We start from the raw sequence: 23367 nt of genomic DNA, 5'->3' as shown, positions 1-23367 counted from the left end.
CCAATGCACCCGTCAACTTGTTGACCATCCGCGCCGCAAGTGCTTCATGAGGCTGCACACCTCTCGCTCTGTCTTCCGCTTGCCCGTCGCTCGCTCTATCTAGCGCCGCTCGGCCCATCCTGTCACCATCGTAAAATCTGAGTGACGTGTTCTAGCGACATTCAACAGCGGCCATCGACAGACACACACACACTCAGACACACACGGACGTCCGCCTCTCGCGGCGTCTCTTCTTGACATCGCATATTAGCCGTCTCCTCACCCTGCCAATCCAGCATCTACAATCAACAGACAGTGCACCTCGCCTTGCCTCTCCAACATGTCGTCGGACTCGGAGCATTCTGCCCAGCTCGTTGATGGCGTTCCCGACCAGGATCGGGCCGCCCTTGTCGACGACCCTATCACCCCACACGACGATGAGTCCATTATCATCTCGTCGCAGCAGAGCATGCCCCCAACCGAAGCGCCCAACTCCCCAATCGACGACCCTGCTTCGTCTTTCAGGACTGAGGCCAACGATGACCTCGCCGCACCAGCCGTCATTCCGTCATCCCTCACCCCGCCTCCATCCTCCCAGCTTCCCAACGCCGCCGGGGCCGCGTCGGTCAATCCGCTTGGCTACCTAGGCTCGCAGCGCTCCGGGATATTTTCACCGCCTGCGACCGGCCTCAACGGCATCAAGAGGGAAAGCGTAGCTGCGGAATTTGTCTCGCCATCCCCACACCAGATTGCCGATGCTTCCGCCGACGAGCTCCGCAGCATGCTCCAGGCATGCATGGCCGAGCAGGCGAGACTCAAGATGGAAGCTGCTCACCACAAGCTGCAATACAACATGCTCAGTATCCGGGCCGAAGAGGATACGAAACGTGCCGCCGTCGAGCACGAGATGACCAGGAAGGAAGTCCAGGCCCTGCAAAAAGCCGAGTGCGCACGGCAAGCTCGCCGCGACATCATCGCGGCATCCGAGTCAACACAAGCCAAGTATCTGCAGATTAAGGTCTTGCACGAACAGGCGCTCGAGGAGAACGATGTTCTGCACAAGAAGATCAAGGCGGCGCGGAAGATCATACAGCAAAAGGAGGAAGAGATTGCCGTGCTGACGGACGAAAGAGAGATGTTGCTGAACCGCATCCGGGAGAACCGGGAGCACTTCCACCTCCTCTGCAGCCCTGGAGGTATGTTTCACGGGGCCATGACGCCCAAGGCACAAACTACAAGCCCTCAGCAGCACCGAGCAACCCCCCGACAGACTCCTCGATCGGCGCATAGGGATAGCCATCGGGATCAAGAGGGATTCGCCGTTCTGCTCCAGGCTCTCAGCCAAGATAACAACAGTGCACCTTCAACGCCAACCAGCAGCCATCGTCCGGCGCCCCGCATCCCCCCCAAGCACACCCGGAACGTCCAGTCAATGTCTTCCCTACCAACCACGCCACTACCCCGTGGCCGGGGCGATGACCGACGGCATGGGCTTCTTCCTTCGGTCGATCTGGTGCCTCAAACCGAGCCGCCGTACCGCACCTCCCGATTCGTGTCCGAAAAGCCAAACCTGTCGCCGATCATGTCTAGGAGCCAAGAGCGCCGCAAGAGCCGGGAGAGCACAATATCGGCCGAGGATAACCAAGAACTGGCCCGCCAAGCTTTGCAGTCCTTTGTCTCCCGCGGTTCGCAGCATTCGTCGCGACGGCGGCAGTCGGGCGGGGAGGAAGAGGAGGAGGTCTTTGAGAGCCAGGCCAGCCAAGCTGCCTCACAAATGCTCCGTCGAGACCCCCGCGAGAGCTTTGACGTTGCCAGCTCAGCCGGGAACTCCCGGGACGGCACGCCGGCGGCGGCGGACAGGAGCGCGAAGTTGCAGGCGAAGCTGTTCGGCGGGCTGAATAAGAGCGGCCTTTCCAACGGCAAGCGCAAGTACAGCGGGCAGCATGTGGAGGCCGACGGACTCCCGATACAAGATCGGGTTATGAGCCCGACCAAGAAGCTGCGGGAGGCCGGTGGGTTGCGGGATACCGGTCGTATTGGACTGGGAATACACTACAGCCGCGAGGTGTAGCTGACATGGGACACGGGTTACCGTCCAAGCGGGCTCTCAAGAATGCTGATCATTGTTTACGACGGGGTGTGCAAAGTTTCGAGGTTGTTATGGCTATGATACCTGCCGGATCGGTTCTTCCGGACCGGCCATTGGGTGTGCTGTGTATTATGCAGTTAACACGGGGACAGGCGTTTGGTGCAAGGCATATGAGATGCCTCCAGACTGGCTCCGAGGCTCTTGAGTGATTTGAATCCGACATGGCCTTGAATTGGGAATCTAATGCTCGATTGCTGTGACTAGATCATATCCGATAGTCAAGACATGGAACACTTCCGGTTCGGTACCCGCAGGTGGGGATGCCAGCGCTGCCGAGTTGCACTGCCGCCCCCCCGGGGAATTCGCCTCCCTGCTCTGTGTTTTGCCCCACTGCCGGGATGCCCTATCTCCACCATCGCGGCTACGAGTAATCCCGAATGAACCGCTGCCGAAGACGGTATCAAAGGGCGTCTTCTGGTTCTCTTCCAATTTTCTCTCTTGTGTTTATTTTCTTTATCCCCTATCTACAATTGAAGATACCCCCGGCGTTTGGCACTTGTCTTTGAGCAAGCCATTGGTGTTTTGTGTCTTTTCCCGGAAGCTCGCAACACACTTCAACTGCCGAAGCACCTTTCTCCCGTCAACCGGCCTATTTCGGAGCCAAGGGAATTTCGCACTTGACGTTCCCCGGAACAAACTAAAAACACACACGCATATCAACGGCACCAATTCTTGAACAGACATGACGGTGCTCCCAAGAGGCATCAAGGCCGTCTTGGCCAAGGCGCCGACTGATGTGGTTATCGTCTCGTCCCTGCGCACGCCCATCTGCCGCTCCTACCGCGGCCAGCTCAAGGATGCCTACCCGGAGGAGCTGCTGTCGGTGGTGCTGCGGGCCACGCTCGACAAGAACCCGCAGCTGGACCCGGCCGCCGTCGACGACGTGGCCGTGGGCGTCGTACTCAGCGAGCTGGGCGGCTCCAAGGCGGCCCGCATGGCCATGAACCACGTCGGCTTCCCGTCGACGACGTCGCTGTACACGGCCAACCGGGCGTGCGCGTCGTCGCTGCAGAGCATCGCGCTCGTGGCGGCGCAGATCCGCACCGAGATGATCGACGTGGGCATCGGCGCGGGCATGGAGAGCATGACGCGCAACTACGGGTCCAAGGCCATCCCCGTCGACGCCTGGCCGGCGCTCAGGGAGTCGCCCGTCAAGGACGCGCGCGACTGCGTCATGCCCATGGGGCTGACGAGCGAGAACGTGGCGAGCCGGTACGGCGTGTCGCGCGCCGACCAGGACGCCTTCGCCGTCGAGTCGCACCGGCGCGCCGCGCGCGCCCGCGACGCCGGCGCCTTCGACGCCGAGATCGTCCCCGTCACCACGCGCTTCCAGGAGGTGGACAAGCAGGGGAAGAAGGTAGGCGAGGAGCGGACCGTCACCGTGGACCGGGACGACGGCATCCGCGCCGACGCCAGCCTCGAGGGCCTCGCCAAGCTCAAGCCCGCCTTCGCGCCCGACGGCGCCAGCACCGCCGGCAACTCGAGCCAGGTGAGCGACGGCGCGGCGGCCACGCTGCTGATGCGGCGGAGCACGGCCACGCGGCTCGGCCTGGCCGACCGCGTCATGGGCCGGTTCGTCGCCGCCGCCGTGGCTGGCTGCGCCCCGGACGAGATGGGCATCGGCCCGGCCCTCGCCATCCCCAAGCTGCTGCGCCAGCTCGGCCTGGCCACCGCCGACGTCCACCGCTGGGAGATCAACGAGGCCTTCGCCAGCCAGGCCATCCACTGCGTGCGCGAGCTCGGCCTCGAGAGGGACTGGCAGGACGCCAAGGTCAATCCCGACGGCGGCGCCATCGCCCTGGGCCACCCGCTCGGCGCCACGGGCGCCCGCATGGTCAGCACGCTTATGCACGGCCTGCAGCGGAGCGGAGGCGAGGTCGGTGTGGTGAGCATGTGCATTGGTACGGGCATGGGCATGGCCGGCGTGTTTGTTAGGGAGTGAGGGTCCGTGATGTGTGGGTGTCGCGGGTGACGTGTACCACAGTGTAATGATGGATGCGGCGCTGTATATATACCAGGGCAACTGTTTTGCGTGTAAATAAGGGATTTCGGGGGGTTGAAAATGAAAGTGCCTCTTTTGACTATAGGAACCTCTTCCAGTCCATCCCCGGCCCTTCCCCCCGTCCTTTTTGGAGCACCCGAACTCACATCAAAACGAAAACGTCCAACGGACATGAAAAATGATGTAGAAGTGGACAAATGACCCCTGTTTCAAGCAAGAGTCTTTCTAATATTGCAATTACAATTTAACGGAACGAAGAAATGGGAGAAAAAATAATGGAGATAACCTAATTAGAGATTAAGGAGAGATTATGATAGTCTGGAACTCGCTCTTAGTGATGTCGAAGTGGCAAGGTCACAGTTACGTGTATGCAAGCCCATAGCCTTTTTTGTCATTTGCTCGGGTCTATCTACCGACCTAACTAAGCGTGATCGCAATGATGTTTTGGCTTCCAACCAGATAGGCAGCTGAAATCAGCGAGATGCCGATTCGCCGAGATGGTGAAGTCAGGCAGAAGAACCAGCAGATAAGCCAGACTGTTACAGACGGCACCATGTTACCGCTCTATCAACCCCGTCGCAATATTCAGCCGCTCCAATCCGGCTTGGTTTTAACCTCCGTCTTTGCCTCCGTCTTAGACTTCATCAATGCCATCCTCCGAGTTAGAATCGTTATCCATGGTACTTTCGCCGCTGCTGTCGCTGTCCGACCAGCTTCCCTTCTCCTTCGGAGGCACGTACTCGGCAGGGATAGCTGTGCTCTCGGCCATGGCTACGTCGTGGTCGATGGTGACCCAGGCAGCCGTCCATCTCATGAGCACGCTCCGGACTTGCTTTTGGAGGGCAATCTTGCTGATCTTGCTGCTCTCGCCATCGGCATCGCCCCGGTGATCCTCGTTCTCGACAAACTTGGCGATGATGTGACCGGTTTGCGTTCGCAGTCTCTCGATCCCACGTCTCCACGCGACGTCAAGTGTGTCAGGGAACGCTTCGAAGTGCGCTTTGAGCTCCTTCTCCATTTCGAGGACCGATTCCTGATAGATCTTTTTTCCGTTCTGTAGAGAGTGCTTCTTCAAGCGCCCGTGACGCCTCATCATGACTCCTCTGCCAGCTGCAGGATAAACTACGTTAAAACGATGGCTTCATATGTGGCTGGGGGTTTGTGATGCTCACGCTTTTCCTTGTTGGCGAGCCTGAATCCGGGCCCCCACTTCTCTGCCATGCGCTTCGTAAGGTCTGGATGAACTTGAGCTGACGTCCGCGAGATGTCGATCAGGGCCTTGCCGACCAAATCCCTGACTTCGGCCTTGATTGCCGAGAGACTCCCAGACCGGTCCATGATGTATTTCTTCCCCTCTGGGAATTCCTTTGCCAAATTCGCCGTCAGAGCTTTCATCTGCCTGTCCCAAATTTCGTTGATCTTGGTATTCGCTGGAGCCCTCAAAGCCGGGATGTTTTTATGGAGCTCCTTACTCCAAGAACCGGCGATCTGGCGCTTAAACGCCATAGCCCTAGGGCAATGGGACGAGAGTTGTCAGTACTCAAATCGCCCGGTGACCTCGCTGCTGTTACACTCACATATCCTCCATCCAGTGATATTTCTGTTTGGCGCCTCCGCTGCGACTCAGGAATTCGCCGCCTTGACGTCTGATGATGGCCGCAAATGTTAGCGGATGCATTTTGAAAATGGAATTTGCGTTGTCAGGGTCCCTGAACACCCATCGTGCGACTCTCTCATTGCAATGTTCGCTGCACTGTTTAAGGGCGTTCTGTTTGTTCTTGAGCGGATCGCACGCCTCAACCTGTTTCTTGAGCGATAGACCGTATTTCTGGAGATTCTGAAACGAGTTCAGTCAGCGGCCCAGCGTCCCTTTTGTTTTAAACGTGCCAAAATCAATTCGAGATGGTTGTATAGGACAAACCTGAAGAAGCTGATTGCAGATCGGATCAAGGACCTCGGTCTTGATTTGCTCCGCGGAAAGCCGAACCTTGTTCTTCTCGCATTCATCGTCGGACCAAGTCTGGATGTTGTCAAGGAGTCCACGATACCGATTCAAAAGGGAGATAACATGTCGCTCTCGGTGTGGAATTGTGGCATCCCGTAGCCAGGCAGCGAGGGCCGGGATTCCAGTGTAGGCAGGTTTCGGAAATCCTTCAACCGCTGTTGCATTCTTTTCACGCAGACCCCAGTAGGCCTTCATGCTCACCGGAAATATCTGGGCAGGCGTAAACTCGGTCGAGGCGTCTGGTGAGTGGCTGAGGAAGGCCTCTTGACGCTGCCGAAGATGATCCAAAATCCGTCTCTCAAGAATGCGGTTGCGGGCTTGAATGGAGTGGTGACAGAGGGCACCCTTTCGGTTTCGAAACTCGGCTCTGCACTGCTTTTTGGCTTTAGTTTGTCGTTTTCTGGTCTTGTTGAGCTTCTTGATCTTGGCCTCGATGCCTTGTCTCTCAGACTCATCCTTTGCACCTTTCTTGGCCTTCCGAAGAGAATCAGCCGTTGATTTACAGGTTTTGGCGATGGCATCGCAGTTCTGAAATTCTTCGGCGAGATCGCTAATGGCCTTGACCTCTTCGATCCATCCCTCCCGTTTTCCCACGGCGTAAGCGTCAATATCATCTGTCTTGGACAGGACGACGCAGAAGTTGTGACCGTCAAACTTGCCGTCCATCCGCATGTTCAGTTCTTGGTTTTCCGTCATCAGGTTCACAGCGGTCCTCTCGTCAGCCGCCCGGACGCAGGGAGCCACGATAGCGGTGACGGAAAGATTCTGATAGTGTTTTCTAGCCACAGCCGCCCGGCTCTCGACAATGTCGGAAAGGCCTGGAAGGTCCACCAAGACAATGCCGCCCTTGAGAATGTCGGCCTTTAGATAGATGTCGACGTGGTCGATCAGCGGCCACACCGCCATGGTCCTTGTCTTTGCACCAGACTTTCCTTTGAACTCCTGGGATGTAGAATCGAGGTAAGGCTTGATTTCAGTGGCGAAAGTTTCCTGGTCTGAGCTGGATATCGACTTGGTCGACGACAACAGTTTTGCAGTTGGATCGTCGGGAGTCAAGAGGTCTGCAGTCGACATCTTCGCCAGCTGATTCAGGGTGTAACCCCAAACTGCCTTGATCTTGTCCGAAACATCCTGTATGTGGTCGTTAAGCTCTTCCACTGCTCTAGCCCTTTCGTCGTTGTTGTCGTACTCGTCCCCTTCGCCATGCTGCCCATCCTTGGCTGTGTCGGGATGTAGCAGACGATCGCGCTCCACCACGCTGTCAAAGAACCTGTCAAGTTCTTCCTTGACGTCTTGGCGCTTGCGGAAAGTAATTTTGGCATGAAAGGCCTTCCGCGGATCATCATCGTGGTTGTAGAATACCTTGCAAATGGTAGCTGTGGCGGCTTCGGCGTTGTTCGAAGGCAGCAGATCTTTGCAATCGAGTAGTGCGCTTAGAAGCGAGCTTTTGCCTGCACCGGTGGCTCCCTGAACACCGACATGGACCTCGAAGTCTAGTCGCTCAGCCTTGAGAGCGTCTATGCAAAGGTCAGCGATGGGAAAGCATTGCGGGCAGACAGATAGTGTCTAGCGACTCACCAACTTCACCTAACCACTTGCGGAGCTCCTCGCTCATTGAGTATTCTTTAATGAGGCGCAATACCTCAGTGGAATAGGAGGCGGCCTTTTCCAGCGTTTCCTCAAGGATCTTGATTCGTACGGGCGGATCCAGTTCGCCAGCTGATTGCCAAGAGTATTGAGGGTCGGATTTGAACTGTTTGTTGCCAGCAGCAGCGGCAGGCTTTCGTTTCGGCGCCATGATTTGATCTTCTTATCTCTTTCCCTCTTTCTCTTTGTTTTGTCAGAGCAAAGTCGATGAGCAGTAGAAATACCTGCAGCGTAGGAGATGGAAACCCATAGATCAACGCAAAGGGAAGACGATCGGGTATGCTGTAGGTTGTTCAAGATAATGGGGAATAAATTGAGGTGATAAGTATTGTAGGGTTCAGAAATGATGCTTAGATAGTCAGACTCGGAGCCTGTGCAACACTGGAGGAAGCCAACGAGGAAGAGTACGGAAAGTTTTGCGTGGAAGGAAGTTGGGGTTATTGTAGACGTCCCCAAGGCAGGTTGGCTACAATTAATGCGAGAGGAAGGTGGCCAAAGGAAAAGAAATCCGAAATTCCTCTTACCTCGAGTATAGGAACGTTGTTTAGCGTGTGCTGGACGCTTTCTCGGAAGGCACAGACAAACACACCAAGCAGGGCTCTCTCTTTCTACGTCCGCATCGCCAGGCGAAGACCAGAGGAGCGTCAACCAAGTCAAGGAGCGAGTTGCCAATGGTAACCTCCACAGTGCCAAGTGCTTAGTCGTGCGATGGTCCTGCGAGTTTGGTGGCCAAATATCCTCTTCATGCGTTTTAAGCTGGAAGGGGCTTTGGAGTCTCTACGATCGAACGATGTGGGAGCTTCATTGACCACTTCTGGAAAGCGGATGCGCGCAGGGATTAGATCAAGCGAGAAAAGAAGCTCTGCCTTGCTTGCAAGTCTTCCATTAAGTGGTGTTTGGGTAGTTTCTTCCGAGGAGCAACGGCCGTCGCTGGATTTGCCGGGCCGTTTCTTCGTCCAGGAGGAGACGGCGGACAGTTTATTAACTCCCGTTGCCGAGTGTTTGAGAAGATGTGCCATTCGTCATCCGAGGGAGCTCAACTTGTTCACTCCTGTTTAAGCCTATTCCCTCAGACGAATTCTCCCTGCTGGGGGCAGTGATTAGAGAATATGTTGAGCTCGCATTAACGTCTTAACTCGGGATGCAGTAAATGCTACTAGCCTATGAGCCGTTACTATGGATGGAGTTGGCTGTTTTAGGGGGCTGCTCGTGCTCCTAATTTGCTCATCACGGTTCACATCTGGCTGTCGGGTAATCAACGCTAACCATTGGCGCTACGAAGGCCTATACACAAGATACCACAATTCCAAAGCGTCGAGTCAAGCCATCCCGGTCGCTGTCGTATTGGTACATGATTAAAGTACAACGCTCATCGCTCCCACTGCCGCTGCTTCCGCAGAACCCCTATCCTAGATCCATTCCGCCCCTCTTCCCGAATCGGGGTGTCAGCAGCGCCTAGAGAGACGCCATCCCGGTCGTTTCCTAAGCCAATTTCGCCGTCCCGACTCTGGACCAATAAAGAGCCAGCCCCAACTACTATCCCTCGTTCGCTAAATGCGATCCCGAAGCGGTCAGGGTAAAGCGCGTCGCAGTGACCTGTTGCTATGACATTGTTGTTGCGGCCCGATGCATCGACATAGGTGGACAACCTTGGCTTGTGGCTGTGTGGGGTTGTTCTGGAGCTCGACGGTTCACGAAGGGTTCCATGGAGGTTCGAGGTGTCGCCCGTTTGTTGCAGTCCCGTCAAAAGCTGGGAAAGGCACGGGCATCTAAATGCACTCGCCGCACTGAAGGTGCCGGCAGTGAGCGCAGGAGTTGCTGATGACAAGCATGGCTCCGCACTTGCAGCAGCGAGGCTGGGAGGAGCACATCTTGTTGCTTTGACGGGGCGCTTGGTGTAGCCGAAGAAGAAGGATGCTGGAGAGCGGGATGGCGGGTGTACAGAGATGCGCTGAGACGGCTGGTGGTGGCTTGAATCGCTTGAACTTGCAGAACCAAGTGTGATGGGGGTTGTGTGCGTGTGTGTGGGAGAGGGAACAAAAGAGGGTGTGGGCGGGGGAGAGGCCTGAGATATACTTTGTGTGGTACGGGAGATGGTTGCCTTTCTGTGGCAAAGACCTTTTTTTGACAGGTGCGCCAGGTGGGAAGGGTTTGTTTGAGTCTCACTTCGCAACACCACCCTCCTCGAGGGATTGACCAACCAAAAGGCAAGGACCAACGAATTAGAGTCCGTGGCCGTGGCCTTGTTCCCGGGCCCGGGACAAGTCGGGCGACCCTTTTTGGCCTGGAGCCCTGGACGCTGCACGAAGCTGTGACTTGATGCGCGGGATGTGCTGAGGATCGCGAGACATGTCGACTGTTCAAGGTTCGCAGTGGCCGGGTTGCATGGCGCCTGCATGCGTTAGCTTGGGGGTGATCGAAGCTCCCCCGCAGCCTATCGTCTTTGTCGGATTGGCTGCAGTGTCGAGCATTCTCCAATGAGAAAATTCCCATGAGGTTTAAACATTTGGTAACTTATTTGTTGCTTGGGGTCTGCCGGGATTCTCCGGCATTAGGCCCCCCATGACATCAGATGCACTTTGGTTGAGTCGGGGTCTCCTGGGGAAGTGGGGGGGCATTGGGGGGGGAAGGGAGACCGAGACGTGCACCTCAAGGCCGGGCTTGGGAGTTATGTCGAGGCTGGTGGCGGCATAGATGCGTAGACGCATAGACACATGGTACACGTATGGGCAGGTTTGTGCGACAGAGAGCTCGCTTTTATACACGGGAATTATGTCTTGGTCTTGGATCGATTGGGGGGGTATCCCAATGCAGGGAAGAGTCTGGGGTCATGGATCTCGGCACGCGCGACACAATGAGGTTGGCTCTGCCTCGTGCGCTCCACAGCTGGAGAACCAGGGTCAAGTGGACCCTTACGGAAGGATTCGTCTTCCGTAAGGGTCCTGGCCCCGGAACGGGCCAAGGCATTTTCAGTGGTGCCAGCTAATTCCCGGTTACCTCCGTGGCGGCCGTCGCAGAGGCTGGGGGCCCGCGGGAACCCGCCAACCGGGGTTAGTGCAAGAGTCAGACGTCGAATCGCTCCGTAATGGCCGGGGTGATTTGCATCCCGTTTGAGCCCACCGGAGGACGGATCCATCGTAGACGAGTTGGGCGCCCTAGAGCCGAGCCCGAGTGCACGAATGCGAGGCAACGAACAGCCATTGCCAGCGTCGACCCAGAGGCGCAAGCCAGGCGCAGGTTCATGCTAGATCGCGCTTGCGTAGAACGCCTTTCGGCTGCCTGCGATCATGGCTTGCAACCCAACAGGAGCCCCTGTGATCGCAGGTTGGGGATAAAGGCAGACCGATTGCTCACTTTGATCACCGTCAGCAACTTGCTTAAGGCACACAGTTGCGACGGTATCATTCGCCCGAATCCTACCTAGGTATCTCAAGCGGCATCGGCCCAGGCTTATGCGTGAAGGAGGAACTAACAACCAGAAGCCAGCAGGGAGATAAATTAACTTCTGCCTCCTCCCCAATTCTGCACCACCGAGGACCGGCTTCCGTCACCAAACAGCAGTCATGGTTCTCGTCAGCATATCCAGTGGTGGTGCCGGGAACGGAAGCCATGGTAGTTCAAGCAACGAGGAACTGCCCGCGAGGCCGAAACCACAACGCCCAGATATGCGGACACCCGTGGTCCAGCTCCACCCACTCACGTCGGAAGATGGCCTCCTCGTCAAGATCCAGCCCCCTAAGGATCCCCAAGTCTCGCGGTTAAGCCATGTCCCTTGTGACCTCGTCCTGTCCATCGATGTCTCGGGCAGCATGGGGAATAGGGCTCCCATTCCCGTGGGGCCCGGCGACGTGCCTGAAGAATTCGGCTTGTCAATTCTGGACTTGGTAAAGCACGCGGCCCGGACCATCATAGAGACGCTCGATTCAAGGGATCGCTTAGGACTTGTGACGTTTACTACACAGAGCAAGGTAAGCCACCCCTCCTCTCACCGTAGAAGAGGAGAAAAAGAGAAGACGAAGAAAATAGACGGAAGAACCGAATACCTGACAAGAGTCCTGACAATAGGTTCTTCAAGAACTTACGCCCATGACGGCTTCGAACAAAGCGAAGACGCTCGAGAAGATCGAGGGAATGCGACCCGCCCACTCGACCAACCTCTGGCACGGCATCCGCGATGGCGTCAATCTATTTAATACGGGCGAAGAGGATCGCAGTGCCAGGATACCAGCCCTGCTCGTTCTGACTGACGGTATCCCAAATTTTTCGTAGGTTATGAAGGAATTTCTCAGTTTCCGCCTGGCTCCTAACACTCTCACCAGGTGCCCACCGCGAGGATACGTCAACATGCTTCGGACTATGGAACCGCTGCCGGCTACCATTCACACGTTTGGTTTTGGCTACAACCTGCGGTCGGGGTTGTTGAAGTCGATCGCCGAAATTGGCGGGGGGAACTACTCGTTCATCCCTGATGCTAGCATGATAGTGAGTCGGCCCAGCTCAACCCTCCCCTCCCCCCGCTTCTTCTTTATATATATATATATACATATTTGGTTTCATTTGATTTTGACGAGCATTAGGGTACCGTTTTCATTCATGCCGTGGCCAACCTTCAGTCAACATTCGCCAACAATGCCATCCTTCGCCTCACATGCCCAAGCTACCTGCAGCTCGAAGAGACAACAGGAGAAGCCGTTACGCGACACCTGCCTTCGGAATCAAGCGAAGACGTGCCAGGATCCCTGAACCAGCGTACCATCTTCCTTGGCCATCTCCAATATGGCCAATCCCGCGACATCTACCTCCGTTACCGCAAGGACAACAATACTCCCCTCCAAGCCATGGCCGATGTAGGCGCGCCTCCCATAATAACCGCCGTCCTCGGGTACCAAAACTTTACCCCAACCATCCACCGTGCCGTCGCCCACAAAAGTGCCCTCGACTTCTCCCCGCTCGACCCAGCCGAAATAGCCTACCACGTCTCCCGCTCGACGCTCATCTCTTTCCTCTCCAGGCTGTCTCCCTTAGACGCACAGTTCGAACACCAGCACTTGCCCAAACCCCCAGACAGCCTCCTCGCCGACCTGCAAAAGCTCGCCGCCACCCTCCCAGCGGCCAACGAACAATTCGTGGCTTCCCACGCGGGCTGCCGCTCCCTGATGCTCGACCTGTGCGGCTCCACCGCCATCACGGCCATGCCGCCCGAGTCCTGGACCGGCCAGATCGCCCTGGCCCTCACCAACGAGAACCACTACTTCCGCTGGGGCATGCACTACCTGCCCAGCCTGGCGGGCGCCCACGCGCGCCAGGTATGCAACTCGTTCAAGGACCACGGCCCGCTGCTGTACGGCAGCGACAGCCCCCTGTTCCTGGCCTGCCGCGACCGCCTCGACGCCGCCTTCGATGCCCTTCCCGCCCCGACGCCGAGCTGTCCGCCTTCGAAATCATGGCGTGGAAGCGCCGGTGGCGGTCCGTCGGACTCCGCGTCGCCCATGTTGTCGATGGGGCGGTATAGAGATGTGCACGGGTCTTGCTTTGCGGGGTCGGCACGCGTGATGGTTGGGGTTGACGGGGCGGCGGAGGGGCTGGTGCTGGAGGAGGTGCGGATCGGGCGGCTGAGGAGAGGGATGCGGGTCTTGACCCCCAAAGGCCCGAGGAAGGTGGCTGCGGTGCTGAGGACGGCGGTTGTGGGCCAGGCGATGTGTCGGGTTGGTTCGGGCGGACTGCTCGTCACGCCGTGGCATCCGGTTTCGATGCGCGCCGGGGAAGCGTGGGTGTATCCGAAGGAGGTGGCGAAGAGGTCGGTTAGGTATACCGGGAGTGTGTACTCGGTCTTGTTGGAACGGGATGAGGATGCTGAGGCGCACGCGGTTTTGGTCAACGGAGTTTGGGGCGTCACGCTGGGCCATGGGCTGGTTGCCGGGGATAAGAGGACGGAAGTCAGAGTGCACGGGTTCTTAGGCGATTATGACAAGGTTAAAAAGGCGCTTGGGAGGCTGCCTAAGAGGAGTGGCGGGGTGGTGCTGGGAGGGGGCGTGACGAGGGATCCGGAGACTGGTCTCGTTGATGGGTTCAAAAGGCCGGCGATGAGATACGTGAAGACATTGTCGCCAGGGCGGAGGAAGGACATTATCTGTGGTTGAATACGGGTGTTCTCCTAGTTGGGTAGAACAACACATGGTAGAGATCAAGTCTAGCATACCAAGCGACCTGTCTAATTAGCAGAAATGGGAACTTCATAAACCGTTCGCCCACTTGCAGTCCATCCAATCCAAGTTCTAAGCGGATATTGGGAAAGCGAATGCGCATTGAGCCTTCTGAGACTGAGCCGTTATGACACTAATTAAATGACAGCTGGTTTTGATGCTGTCTTTTAAACCGACAAATCGAACTGCGGACGGTGATTGGGCCATTCTAACGAACAATGATTTTATAAGTCATCTCGCTCGATCAGTCAATCATAATTATCCTCTCACTCTCTTTTACCTCGTGCGATCAGTGAAAGATTCGTATGAGGTTTGAATGTTAAAAACTGCAAACCGTGATATATTATTCCTCTCTTTGATTCTCTATCTGCTCGCGGGGCATCGCTGCGGCACTAAGGCCTTGCAAATCCGGTGATGTCTCCTGTATGCAAGGACCTCACCTGCCAAGGGTCGCTTCTACTCTCCCGATAATAATACTTTCCATACCTGGTAGTGAGGTGTCCAAGCAACTCGCCAGCTGTCTTCCACGGCCACTGCTCGGGCTGCTCTCGGTAGTAGATGAGCTTTTCAAAGCCTTTGTAGACGTACAAAAATGCGTTCTCATTGAGCAGCGAGCAGATGTGGAGCATCTTGTCCCTTTCAGAGGCAAACTCGCGGGCGTCGACCTCCCAACGAACGAGTATGTGCAATTTCCAGCGAGTAAATTCGAGGCAGCGGTCATACATCTCGTAATGCCCGTCTGTACTACGAAATCTGTCGCTGAATCCGGGAAATGGGGCTGGGTCTCGAGCAAAAGACTTGCGCATGGCGGTATGAGTACTAGCTTTATTCCCCGCCGCCATCTTCTTGTCGCCTCGAGCATGCTCCTGGAGTTCAGGGTTCTGCACTGCAAACGATTCAAGGAGTTTCGCATGCTTTGAATCACTACTCGCTTTTACCCAGTCAAAGAGACGGAGCCACTCGTGCACTATTGCGCTCGCAGGGAAGTTTGAGGCGAGGCAGGAACGCAAAAGTGTTATATCCAGGGTTGGAAAGTCCTCGGACTCGTCTAGAAAAGCAGCCTGAAGAGCGGGATAGGGTGCTAGTAGGCCGAGCAGTTCATCGCGGACATCTTGATGACCCGATTCAGAGCCCGACGTGCCGCCGTGGGTCGATCTAGGAGCCATGCTACTATCAGTTCGCTCAAGTTGGAGGTTATAGCGACTTCTTAGCCCGTAGTAAAGTTGGTTATGGGTAGAGAGGAGCAGCTTGGAAATGCAAGGATAGGCATTTTAAATGTACTGAACCTGAAATCGCCAGATTTCAAGTTTGTTGGACAGCGGTCACAGAAGGTAACAAGGTCAGGCAAGAGCTCATGGAAAATATAAAGATGACTTCTTGGGTCAAAGGCTGTTTCGAACGGCTCTATGATACTTCACGAAGCGTGACTCGGGCAGCTTCGACAGCCTCAAACGTAGCGACTTGCAAGACGGGAAGAAAAAGAGCAGGGCGGTACTGACCAGCTGGCTGCCAACTGGTACCGATGAATGATTGTAGAAGGGTGCGCAGCCCCACCGCAGCTGGTGCGGGCGAATCAAAATCCCACACCGCCTTCATAGGGTTTCCAAGCCCTGCCAAAAATTTGGCGAGCTCCTCCAAGCCGAGCGACCTCCAAATTGCATCTGCTTCACGACTGGTGATTCTTTTCGACAACCAGAGGGACCAGAGGGGCTTGATCCACAACCGTCACAATGGTGAGTATCGTCACTTGGGCGATTGCGCAATGCGATTGCTTTCGCTTGCCGAGTTTTGCTAATGCATCTCCGTGTCTAGGCGATCAAGCACAACCAGCAGATTCCCCACAACCGTGAGCAAACGCCCATCCGACGACGACGAAGCGGTTACGGGCCGCTGGCGAGGAGGACGAGGAGGCTGACCGAGTTGTAGACTTCCGCAAGGATTGGCAGCGGCGTGTGCGGTGCCACTTCGACCAGGTTCGTGATGCAGCGAGGGGAATGGCCAGCGGTTGAAATGGGTTCCGGTTCTGACATGTTGGATGGAAAACAGCCCGGCAAGAAGGTCACCCGCCGTCTGGCTCGCCGCGCGAAGGCTGCTGCCGTCGCTCCCCGCCCGGTCGACAAGCTCCGCCCGATTGTCCGATGCCCGTTAGTGACACCCCGATTGCGCTGTGTGGGAGGACGAGTCTAATGGCCCATTTGCAGCACCATCAAGTACAACCGCCGGACACGTCTCGGCCGTGGCTTCACGCTCGCTGAGCTCAAGGTACGAGGAGTGAACTCGGAAAACACGGGTCAGGGTTGGGATTTTTGGGGCAGTGTTATTCTGACACGCGTGCAAAAACAGGCTGCCGGCATCCCCAAGCTCTATGCCCCCACCATCGGCATTGCCGTCGACCACCGTCGCCAGAACCTCTCGGAGGAGTCCATGGCCGTCAACGTTCAGCGCCTCAAGGAGTACAAGGCGCGCCTGATCGTCTTCCCCCGCAAGTCCAACAAGCCCAAGCAGGCCGATACCCCCAAGGACCAGCAGACCGCCGAGACGACACAGAGCATCCGCGGCGTCTTTGGCGTCGAGCAGCCGGTTGCCCCCGGCTTCAGCGAGATCTCCAAGGGCGACCTGCCCAAGGGCGTCGAGGGTGGTGCTTACAAGGCGCTCCGGAAGGCGAGGTCGGACGCCCGCCTGGTGGGCGTCCGGGAGAAGCGTGCGCGGGAGAAGGCCGAGGCCGAGAACGCCAAGAAATAGGCGGTCGGTCGTGGTTTTGGCAACGGCGGATAGGAAGGTTCCCGGCGGTGTTCGTTTGGCTGGTCTGGTCTCGCTTTCTGCTTTTCCTGGTGAACCGGGCGAGGACGTGGTTTCTCCTATGGCCGTGTAGTTTCGAGACTTCGTTCAGGGCAGGGTTCAGAAAGATTACACGCATCATAGGGATTTGCTAGAGCATTCGCAAATGAATGGACAGGAAAAAGCATGACTGATGGCCACAGCGAAATGCCAAGGTGTTTAGGGCTAATTGACGGTTTTGAATGCTCACGGTGTCCAACTTGGGGTTCTGCTCGACCGTCTACATGGGAAAGGAAACTGCGTCTCGTTTGCTAAACAGCAGAGGATCCCTTTCTGTCCTGCACCACCAACTCGCCACCCTTGCTCAGCATCGCTTCTAGCGGTCCCCTGATGCTGGACAACTCGTCTGGAAAGTTGCGCAACAGCTCGACCACCAGCACCATCGCGTTCTCCCGATCCATCTTGGCAGTTCCTCCAACCGGTTGCTGTTGCTGCTGCTGCTGCTGCGGCTCCAGCGTCAGCCCGTCCGCAACCCCAACCACCTTCACCCCCCCGTCCTCATCGCCCTTCTTCTCTTCCGTCCCCGCCTCCATCCCCTCCACCTTCTCACCGGCGTTGATTTGCTCCAAAATCTCCCCCGCCAGCTCAGCCGAGCCAGTTATCGTCTCCGCCAGGACACGCCACGCCATCTTATCCTTGTCCCTGCCGCCGGCCTGCAACACCCGCAGCGCCATGCGAGCGCTCTCGGTGGAGGCGCGGCTCATGAGCGCCAGGACGAAGATCGCGTCGGACCGGACCGAGGGGAAACGCGGCTGCGTGAGCAAGAGGAGCAGCGAGGCGGCGATGGCCTGGGCGTGAGCGGCGTAGAAGCGGGCGCGGACAGGGACGTCGGTTGACTCCGTCCCTGAGGGTGACGGCGATGATGATGACTCGGAGGGCCATGTCCATGCCGTGTCGAGCACGTCCTCCGAAGTGGCCGCGGAGGAAGGGGAGCGAGAGTGGTGGAGCACGCGGCAGACCAGGCTGGCGGCGCGCGCAGCTTCCATCTTGATGGGGTCCTCGTCGGCGGAGAAGGCTGTGCTGGTCAGGAGGGCGAGGTGGCTTGGGCTGTCGTTGTTGATGTCGTCGGTTGCCAGGGGGGTGCAGATGCGTCGTACGTTGGCGGGGCAGTTGACCAGGAGAAGACGGGCTAGGGAGACGGCGGCGAATTGGAGCTGTGGTTGGGTGCGGGTAGAGGTCCAGAGACGCGGGAGGAGCGGACGCGATGAGTCGAGAAGGGAGGCGCCAAGGAGAGGCTTGTTGGGCGACGGTATTGCGAGGTTCTTGAGGAAGCTGAGGGAGGCATGGATGAGTTGGAGAGGGGGGACGGTATCTCGCGGGGCTGGGGCCTCAGAGGAGGACGGCGGGATGGCGCGGGAGAGGATGTTCAGCAGGGGGTCTTGCACATGCTTAAGGAGCGCCGTGCTTGACTCGTCTGAGCGGCTGAGGTTGCCCAGGGATAAGCATGCTGCCGTCTGGAGGTGGGAAAAGGTCGGAGGCAGACCCAGCCAGTCGATCAAGATCTGGGCAGGTTTGCTGTCAAGAGGGCAGGCGGTCGGAAAGCCGGGCAGAGCTGAGACGTCCGCAAAGATAGTGAGGAAGGCATTTTCGACCTGCTTGAGCTGGGTCGCAGTATCGGGGTCAAGATCAGTAATATCGAAGCGCGTGTACAACTGGGCGAACGCTGATTGCAGCAGCTCAAGGTTGCCAGTCTCCAGGAGAACGGGCTGGAGATCCTGGAAGGTGAGGTACGCCAGCGCGGGTGTGCAGATTTCCATAAACGCATCAAGGTCGGCGTCGTATTTCTCGCCAGTGGCTAGACCGAGAAGGAGAGCGGGCGTATTGGGGTTGGCAATCTTGGGCTCGGAGTCTGGTTCTCTTGGTTAGCTGCTTGAGTATCCGGCGGACCTGGTTCATCTTTATATACCTTGGTTGCAGAGTAACTCCAATATTGTCATAATGTGACTGAGAGAAGACCGGCAAGAGGACAGCCGTTCCCCAGAGACGATATCGACGAGCACCTTGCTTAGCCCGGCTTCGGATGCCTGCGCTTGAGCCTGGTCTACGAAAGACTTTGTGAGCAGCTCGGTTAGGGTAAATGACGTTTGGTTATCTTACTGTAGTCAACACAGATGTTCAATGTTGCGGCAATGGCAAAGGGAAGAATTGCATCGTGTTTGAAGCAGTCGATAACGAAGCTCCGTAGCCGGCCAGAGTGGACCACCCGGGCTCGGTTCTCGTCTGCGCTGCACGTTAGCTTTGATATATATATCCTGGTTCACAGCGCCACGGTCTGTTTCATTACCGCAGTCTGCACAAGCATTGCCAATTAGGCGAAGAGCTTGCTTATTCAGGGGGTGGTGAGGGTCTCCAGCAGGGACAACGGATAGGATGAATTGCAAGAAACCAGAGTCCCCGATAGGCAATCTCCAGGAAGCTATCCATAGGTTTAGCATCTTAAAACACGGCAGGAGATGAGGTCAAGCTCAAGCTCACCGTCCCTTGCCCCGTCAGCAAGCTTCTCGACAACACTAGCCAGGTCATCGGCAGTCTCCTCTCGAACCGCAGCGAGGACCTCCTCTAGCTGAGCAGTACGCCACGATTTCTCATCTTGGCCAGTATCAGTGCTGCCGTGACTGTGTAAGAGCGCTGCTATCTGATCCACTGTCCAGGCCATCTTTTCCCGTATAGCAAACCGGGTCGCCGCGCACGCCCCTCTGACCGTCTCGGGCTGTGATGTCTGCCCCGCGGTTTACGAGCCTGAACGGATTCCGACGCAGTGCTGGGGAACTCAACCGAGTACAGAAGCGCAGGTGGGAAAGACGATTATTAGTCGAGAGTGTCAAAATACTTTCATCAAGAGGGGCCGAAAATATACAGCAAACAAATCGAAGTTGACCGTTTCTTACGCATTATTTAAGCTAGGCACTCACCAGCACTTAACCCTAAATTCGGATTACAGCGTTTACCACTAACCCTGAGTTCACACACTGCTGGTCAATCCTCGAAACGGATGAACACGGACAGGAAAAAGGCCTGTATACACACGCAATATTCTCTACATTATACATGATACACCGGGGAAACACAGCCCGAGGGATGGTGTACAAAAGGCACTCCGCAGCCGGCCCGCTACACTTTCCCCTCGATCCACTTCTTCTCGATGGGTGCGCCGTAGTCGCCCGTGCCAATGACGGGCAGCTCGCGCTTCTCGAGCTCGCGGACAATAACCTTCCAGCGACCAGCCATTTTCTCCTTGTCGATGGGCGTAACTCTTCTGGGGAATACCCTGACGTTGGAGAGGCCCTTGAACACCTCCTTTGATTGGACCAGCTCTGCGAGTTTCTTAGGTTTGGGCGGCTCGGTGAGCTGCTGGATGAGGCTCCCGATGGTCGTGATGGTGTGCAGTTTAGCATCGGTGATGCGGTGTCCCGTCAGCTGCTGGATGCGCTTGGCGGCCTGTCAAACGCTCACGTTAGCATCCCTCTGTAAAAACCACAATGCCATCCTTTGCCGCAAAACTCACGTAGAACTTGACCACCGGATCCCTCAGCTCGGCCTTCAACCACCCCTTCCCGAAAGACCGAACCAACTCCTCCGCCTTCTCCGGCGAAATGCTCGCCTCCGTCTTAGGCGGCTTTAGGGCCGAGGCCGGCGTCGTAGCCTCCGCCTGGGCCCCAGAACCAGCAACCTCGACCCCTTCAGCACCCTCCTCCACCTCCACACTCCTCTTCTTCCGCTGTTCCTCCAGCCACGCCCTCGTCACCTCCTTCTGCTGCTCCCTCCTGCCCATCTCCTCCAGACCGCACAGCGAGTCCCACACCCTCACCCAGTCCTTCTTATCCGCCAGCGTCACCTCGCCGCCCTCGCCGGCCACGAGGGGCTTGGTGACGATCTTGTCCAGCTTCCTGGTGGCCGGGACGCGCCCAAAGATGCGGTCCAGCCGCTTGCGGTCGGCCCGGCCGTGCCGGACCGCCACGAGCGCCTCCACCACCGCCCGCCGCGCCAGCACCTGCAGCAGGAACGGGTCCGTCACCTTGTCCGCGGGGGCCCGGCCGAACGTCGTCGGCACCAGCGCGTGGCTCCAGTGCGCCGGCTGGTCCCACCAGTCGGCCAGGCCGCCTACTTCTTCGAGGCCCTCGGCTGTCTCGGCGGGCTTGTACGACGGGTCATCGATCTGCGACGGCGGTGCCGCGGTGGTGAAGGACTGCGGGTAGGCGAGGGTGGAGGGTTTGGGCTCGACGCTAAGCTCGGCATAGTCCTCCTCGGGAAGGGCGTCGGCTTGGGGCGCGGGTTGGCGGCGAACCGGGGTGGTGGAGAGGTAGCGGGTCTGGGTGGGCTGAGTTGGCAGGACCGTGGTGGTTGTGGTGGTGTTGCTGTGTCCGCTGCAAGGCGAGACGATGGTCGCCGCCGCTGGGCCACGGAACGAGCTGGATGGTGTTGAAGATGGAGTGATGAAGCCTGGGGGAGCTGGGCTCCGTAACCTCGGTAAACGGCGCATCGTGCTGGAGTGAGGCGGTCGGTCAATGGACGGCCCGTTCCGGTTGTTGTTCACTCCCGTCTCTCTCTCGTATCCTCGATCCGCGAAGTGTACGGCAGGCGCGCATTCTCCAGCCAAAATTTCGGTCGGCTCTGAGGAAAAAGTGGATCCCAAGTCCGCAATAGGATGGACACGAGCCACTTTCCCGGCAACAAGTGCGCTGTGGCTGACATGCAGCTGGCAGCCCGCTCCTCGGGAGCTCAGTGCAAAAAATTATTGGGGTCGGTGCTAGGGAATTGCATGATCTGAGGTTGACGATTTGAGCCTGGGGGGAAAGTTCGGAAGCCTTTCACTCCAACCCACCTCAGCTCCCGCCCTTCAACACACCAGGGCACTTGACCGGCCGAGACAATTACGCCGAAGTCGACCGAGGTCCAATAAACCCAATAATGCCAATTTCTGCTGCTCCGCGCAGCGTCTCGGACGCGACGCGATTTACGGCGGCGACGCCGCATGCGAGCTCCAAAGCTGCCGTACCCCGGTTCACAGCACCTCGGTCCGGGCGAGGAAGTGCACCCGGTGGTGGTGGTGGTGGCAGTGGCAGCGGCAGCGGCGGAAATGCTGGGCCGGGGATAGTGGAAACCCCAGAGCAGAGGGTAGCCCGGTTAAGGGCGGCGCACCGGAGAGCCAAGGAGGCCCAAGTATCAAGGTTCGATAAGGTTGTCGATGCGGGCAGGCGGGTGTTCGACTCGGTGCATAGAGTCACAGTCTATGGGATCGTTTTGTTCACGGGTGAGTTGCGCACCCTCTGCACTTGCGCCTCTGCTCCCATGCCATTGCCTTCAACAAGCGAGATCGTATAAGCACTAACACACTTCGCTCAGGTGTCGCCGTCGTCGCCACAGCTTACACGGCCTACGACATGATGCGGTACAACAAGAAGCGCACCAGCGAGTGGGTCGAGGCGCAAAAGAATCTCGAAGCTGACAGCCTCGAGGCAGCCCGCATAGCCTACATGACGGGCAAGGCCACCGAGGAGCAGATCGCCCTTGTGGAGGAGCAGCTCGAGCGCGAGCGCGAGTCGGGCCGCAAGACGTCCTTCTTTTCCAACATGAGCATCCTCGGGGCGCCGGAACCCGCCACCGGCGCCTCCAAGACGGCAACCTCCGCCTCCGCCTCCCCCTCCTCTTCAGCAGCAGCAACAGCAGCAGGATCGGAAGCCGCGGCAGCCCGGCAGCGGGTAACAGAGGCCGTCTCCTGGCCGACGAACGAGAAGGAGGAAGCCAGCGCTGCGGAACCGAAAAAGGCAGGCCTCTGGACCTGGCTGACATCCAACCTCAAAAAGGAGGAGGAAGGCGACAAGCCCATGTCGTCGCAGCGACGGCTCGGCTGGGAGAGCCTGAGCGAGGAGGACGACGGCATGGGCGTCCGCGACAGCGATATGGTCCGCGCCGTCGAGCAGAAGCAGGCCTATATCCGGGAGAAGGCCCACGCGGCCTTCGAGAAGGAGAAGCAGAACCAGCGGCAAGGTGGGCCGCTGGACCGGGTTGGCATCGAGCAGCAGCACAAGCCCTCCGCCGAGCAGCAGAAGGAGCAGGAGCAGCCCAAAAAGAAGGGATGGTGGTAGTGGTGAGCCGCTGTGCTCAAGGTGGGTGGTAAATCTGTCGGACAAAAGGGGCGAAACTGTATCTTGTCCCACCGGTGCCGCCGTGGTGTCGGTTGACGTACATGGAGCTTGTGTGGCATGAATACCTCTGGTATTCAAACAATTGGGCAGCAGAGTGGCATCCGGCACCTGCTGCAGACGGAAGGCGAAAATGGACGAAGGCTTCTGTACCATAGTGTAGAAAAGGCGTGCATTACTCGGCGCGGGGTCTGTACATAGCTAGACTTGAGTTTTCCAGCCGTTCTGACGTCCGGCAGACCGGCGAGGTTTGGTCTCGGGGAGGGTTGTATGAGTTTTATCACCATGGAACAGATATTGAATACAGCATTGTTTGCCTCAATTATTTCAGAGTAGCCCTATACGCTTCCTCCCAATGACTCCATTACCAGGCGATGCTTGATGAATGTGATATGAAAAAG

At 57.4% G+C, this 23367-nt stretch overlaps 8 protein-coding genes across 8 annotated transcripts; 5 read left to right on the top strand and 3 right to left on the bottom strand.

The window, feature by feature from the left end:
- Positions 1-319: 319 nt before the first annotated feature.
- MFIFM68171_06355 (FAD-dependent oxidoreductase-like enzyme) lies at positions 320-2050 on the top strand (the record flags this gene model as incomplete). The annotated part of the gene is made up of 1 exon (XM_071061775.1): positions 320-2050. The coding sequence occupies one exon, from the start codon at positions 320-322 to the stop codon at positions 2048-2050; it is 1731 nt and encodes a 576-aa protein (XP_070917876.1).
- Positions 2051-2810: 760 nt separating this feature from the next.
- MFIFM68171_06354 (Acetyl-CoA acetyltransferase) lies at positions 2811-4070 on the top strand (the record flags this gene model as incomplete). Its single annotated transcript, XM_071061774.1, has 1 exon — positions 2811-4070. The coding sequence occupies one exon, from the start codon at positions 2811-2813 to the stop codon at positions 4068-4070; it is 1260 nt and encodes a 419-aa protein (XP_070917875.1).
- A 694-nt stretch (positions 4071-4764) lies between these two features.
- MFIFM68171_06353 (uncharacterized protein) lies at positions 4765-7933 on the bottom strand (the record flags this gene model as incomplete). Its single annotated transcript, XM_071061773.1, has 5 exons — positions 4765-5240; positions 5303-5640; positions 5708-5967; positions 6052-7652; positions 7714-7933. 5 exons carry the CDS (start codon positions 7931-7933, stop codon positions 4765-4767), a joined length of 2895 nt encoding a protein of 964 aa, XP_070917874.1.
- Positions 7934-11345: 3412 nt separating this feature from the next.
- Positions 11346-13922, top strand: MFIFM68171_06352 (Inter-alpha-trypsin inhibitor heavy chain H3; the record flags this gene model as incomplete). The annotated part of the gene is made up of 4 exons (XM_071061772.1): positions 11346-11750; positions 11848-12047; positions 12102-12264; positions 12360-13922. 4 exons carry the CDS (start codon positions 11346-11348, stop codon positions 13920-13922), a joined length of 2331 nt encoding a protein of 776 aa, XP_070917873.1.
- A 1793-nt stretch (positions 13923-15715) lies between these two features.
- rpl13 (60S ribosomal protein eL13) lies at positions 15716-16727 on the top strand (the record flags this gene model as incomplete). The annotated part of the gene is made up of 6 exons (XM_071061771.1): positions 15716-15718; positions 15798-15831; positions 15912-15958; positions 16032-16129; positions 16187-16247; positions 16329-16727. 6 exons carry the CDS (start codon positions 15716-15718, stop codon positions 16725-16727), a joined length of 642 nt encoding a protein of 213 aa, XP_070917872.1.
- A 347-nt stretch (positions 16728-17074) lies between these two features.
- Positions 17075-19479, bottom strand: MFIFM68171_06350 (uncharacterized protein; the record flags this gene model as incomplete). Its single annotated transcript, XM_071061770.1, has 6 exons — positions 17075-18325; positions 18416-18672; positions 18730-18864; positions 18921-19043; positions 19108-19239; positions 19299-19479. 6 exons carry the CDS (start codon positions 19477-19479, stop codon positions 17075-17077), a joined length of 2079 nt encoding a protein of 692 aa, XP_070917871.1.
- Positions 19480-19934: 455 nt separating this feature from the next.
- Positions 19935-21303, bottom strand: MFIFM68171_06349 (Large ribosomal subunit protein mL50; the record flags this gene model as incomplete). The annotated part of the gene is made up of 2 exons (XM_071061769.1): positions 19935-20261; positions 20329-21303. 2 exons carry the CDS (start codon positions 21301-21303, stop codon positions 19935-19937), a joined length of 1302 nt encoding a protein of 433 aa, XP_070917870.1.
- Positions 21304-21731: 428 nt separating this feature from the next.
- MFIFM68171_06348 (Cytochrome oxidase c assembly-domain-containing protein) lies at positions 21732-22909 on the top strand (the record flags this gene model as incomplete). The annotated part of the gene is made up of 2 exons (XM_071061768.1): positions 21732-22074; positions 22167-22909. The coding sequence occupies 2 exons, from the start codon at positions 21732-21734 to the stop codon at positions 22907-22909; spliced, it is 1086 nt and encodes a 361-aa protein (XP_070917869.1).
- Between the last annotated feature and the right edge of the window lie 458 nt (positions 22910-23367).

This window comes from Madurella fahalii (genome assembly GCF_045866475.1).
Source record: "Madurella fahalii IFM 68171 DNA, scaffold_3, whole genome shotgun sequence".
NCBI lineage: Eukaryota > Fungi > Ascomycota > Sordariomycetes > Sordariales > Madurella > Madurella fahalii.
Note: the sequence above shows the minus strand (reverse complement) of the source record. Positions and strands in the feature narration are given on the sequence as shown.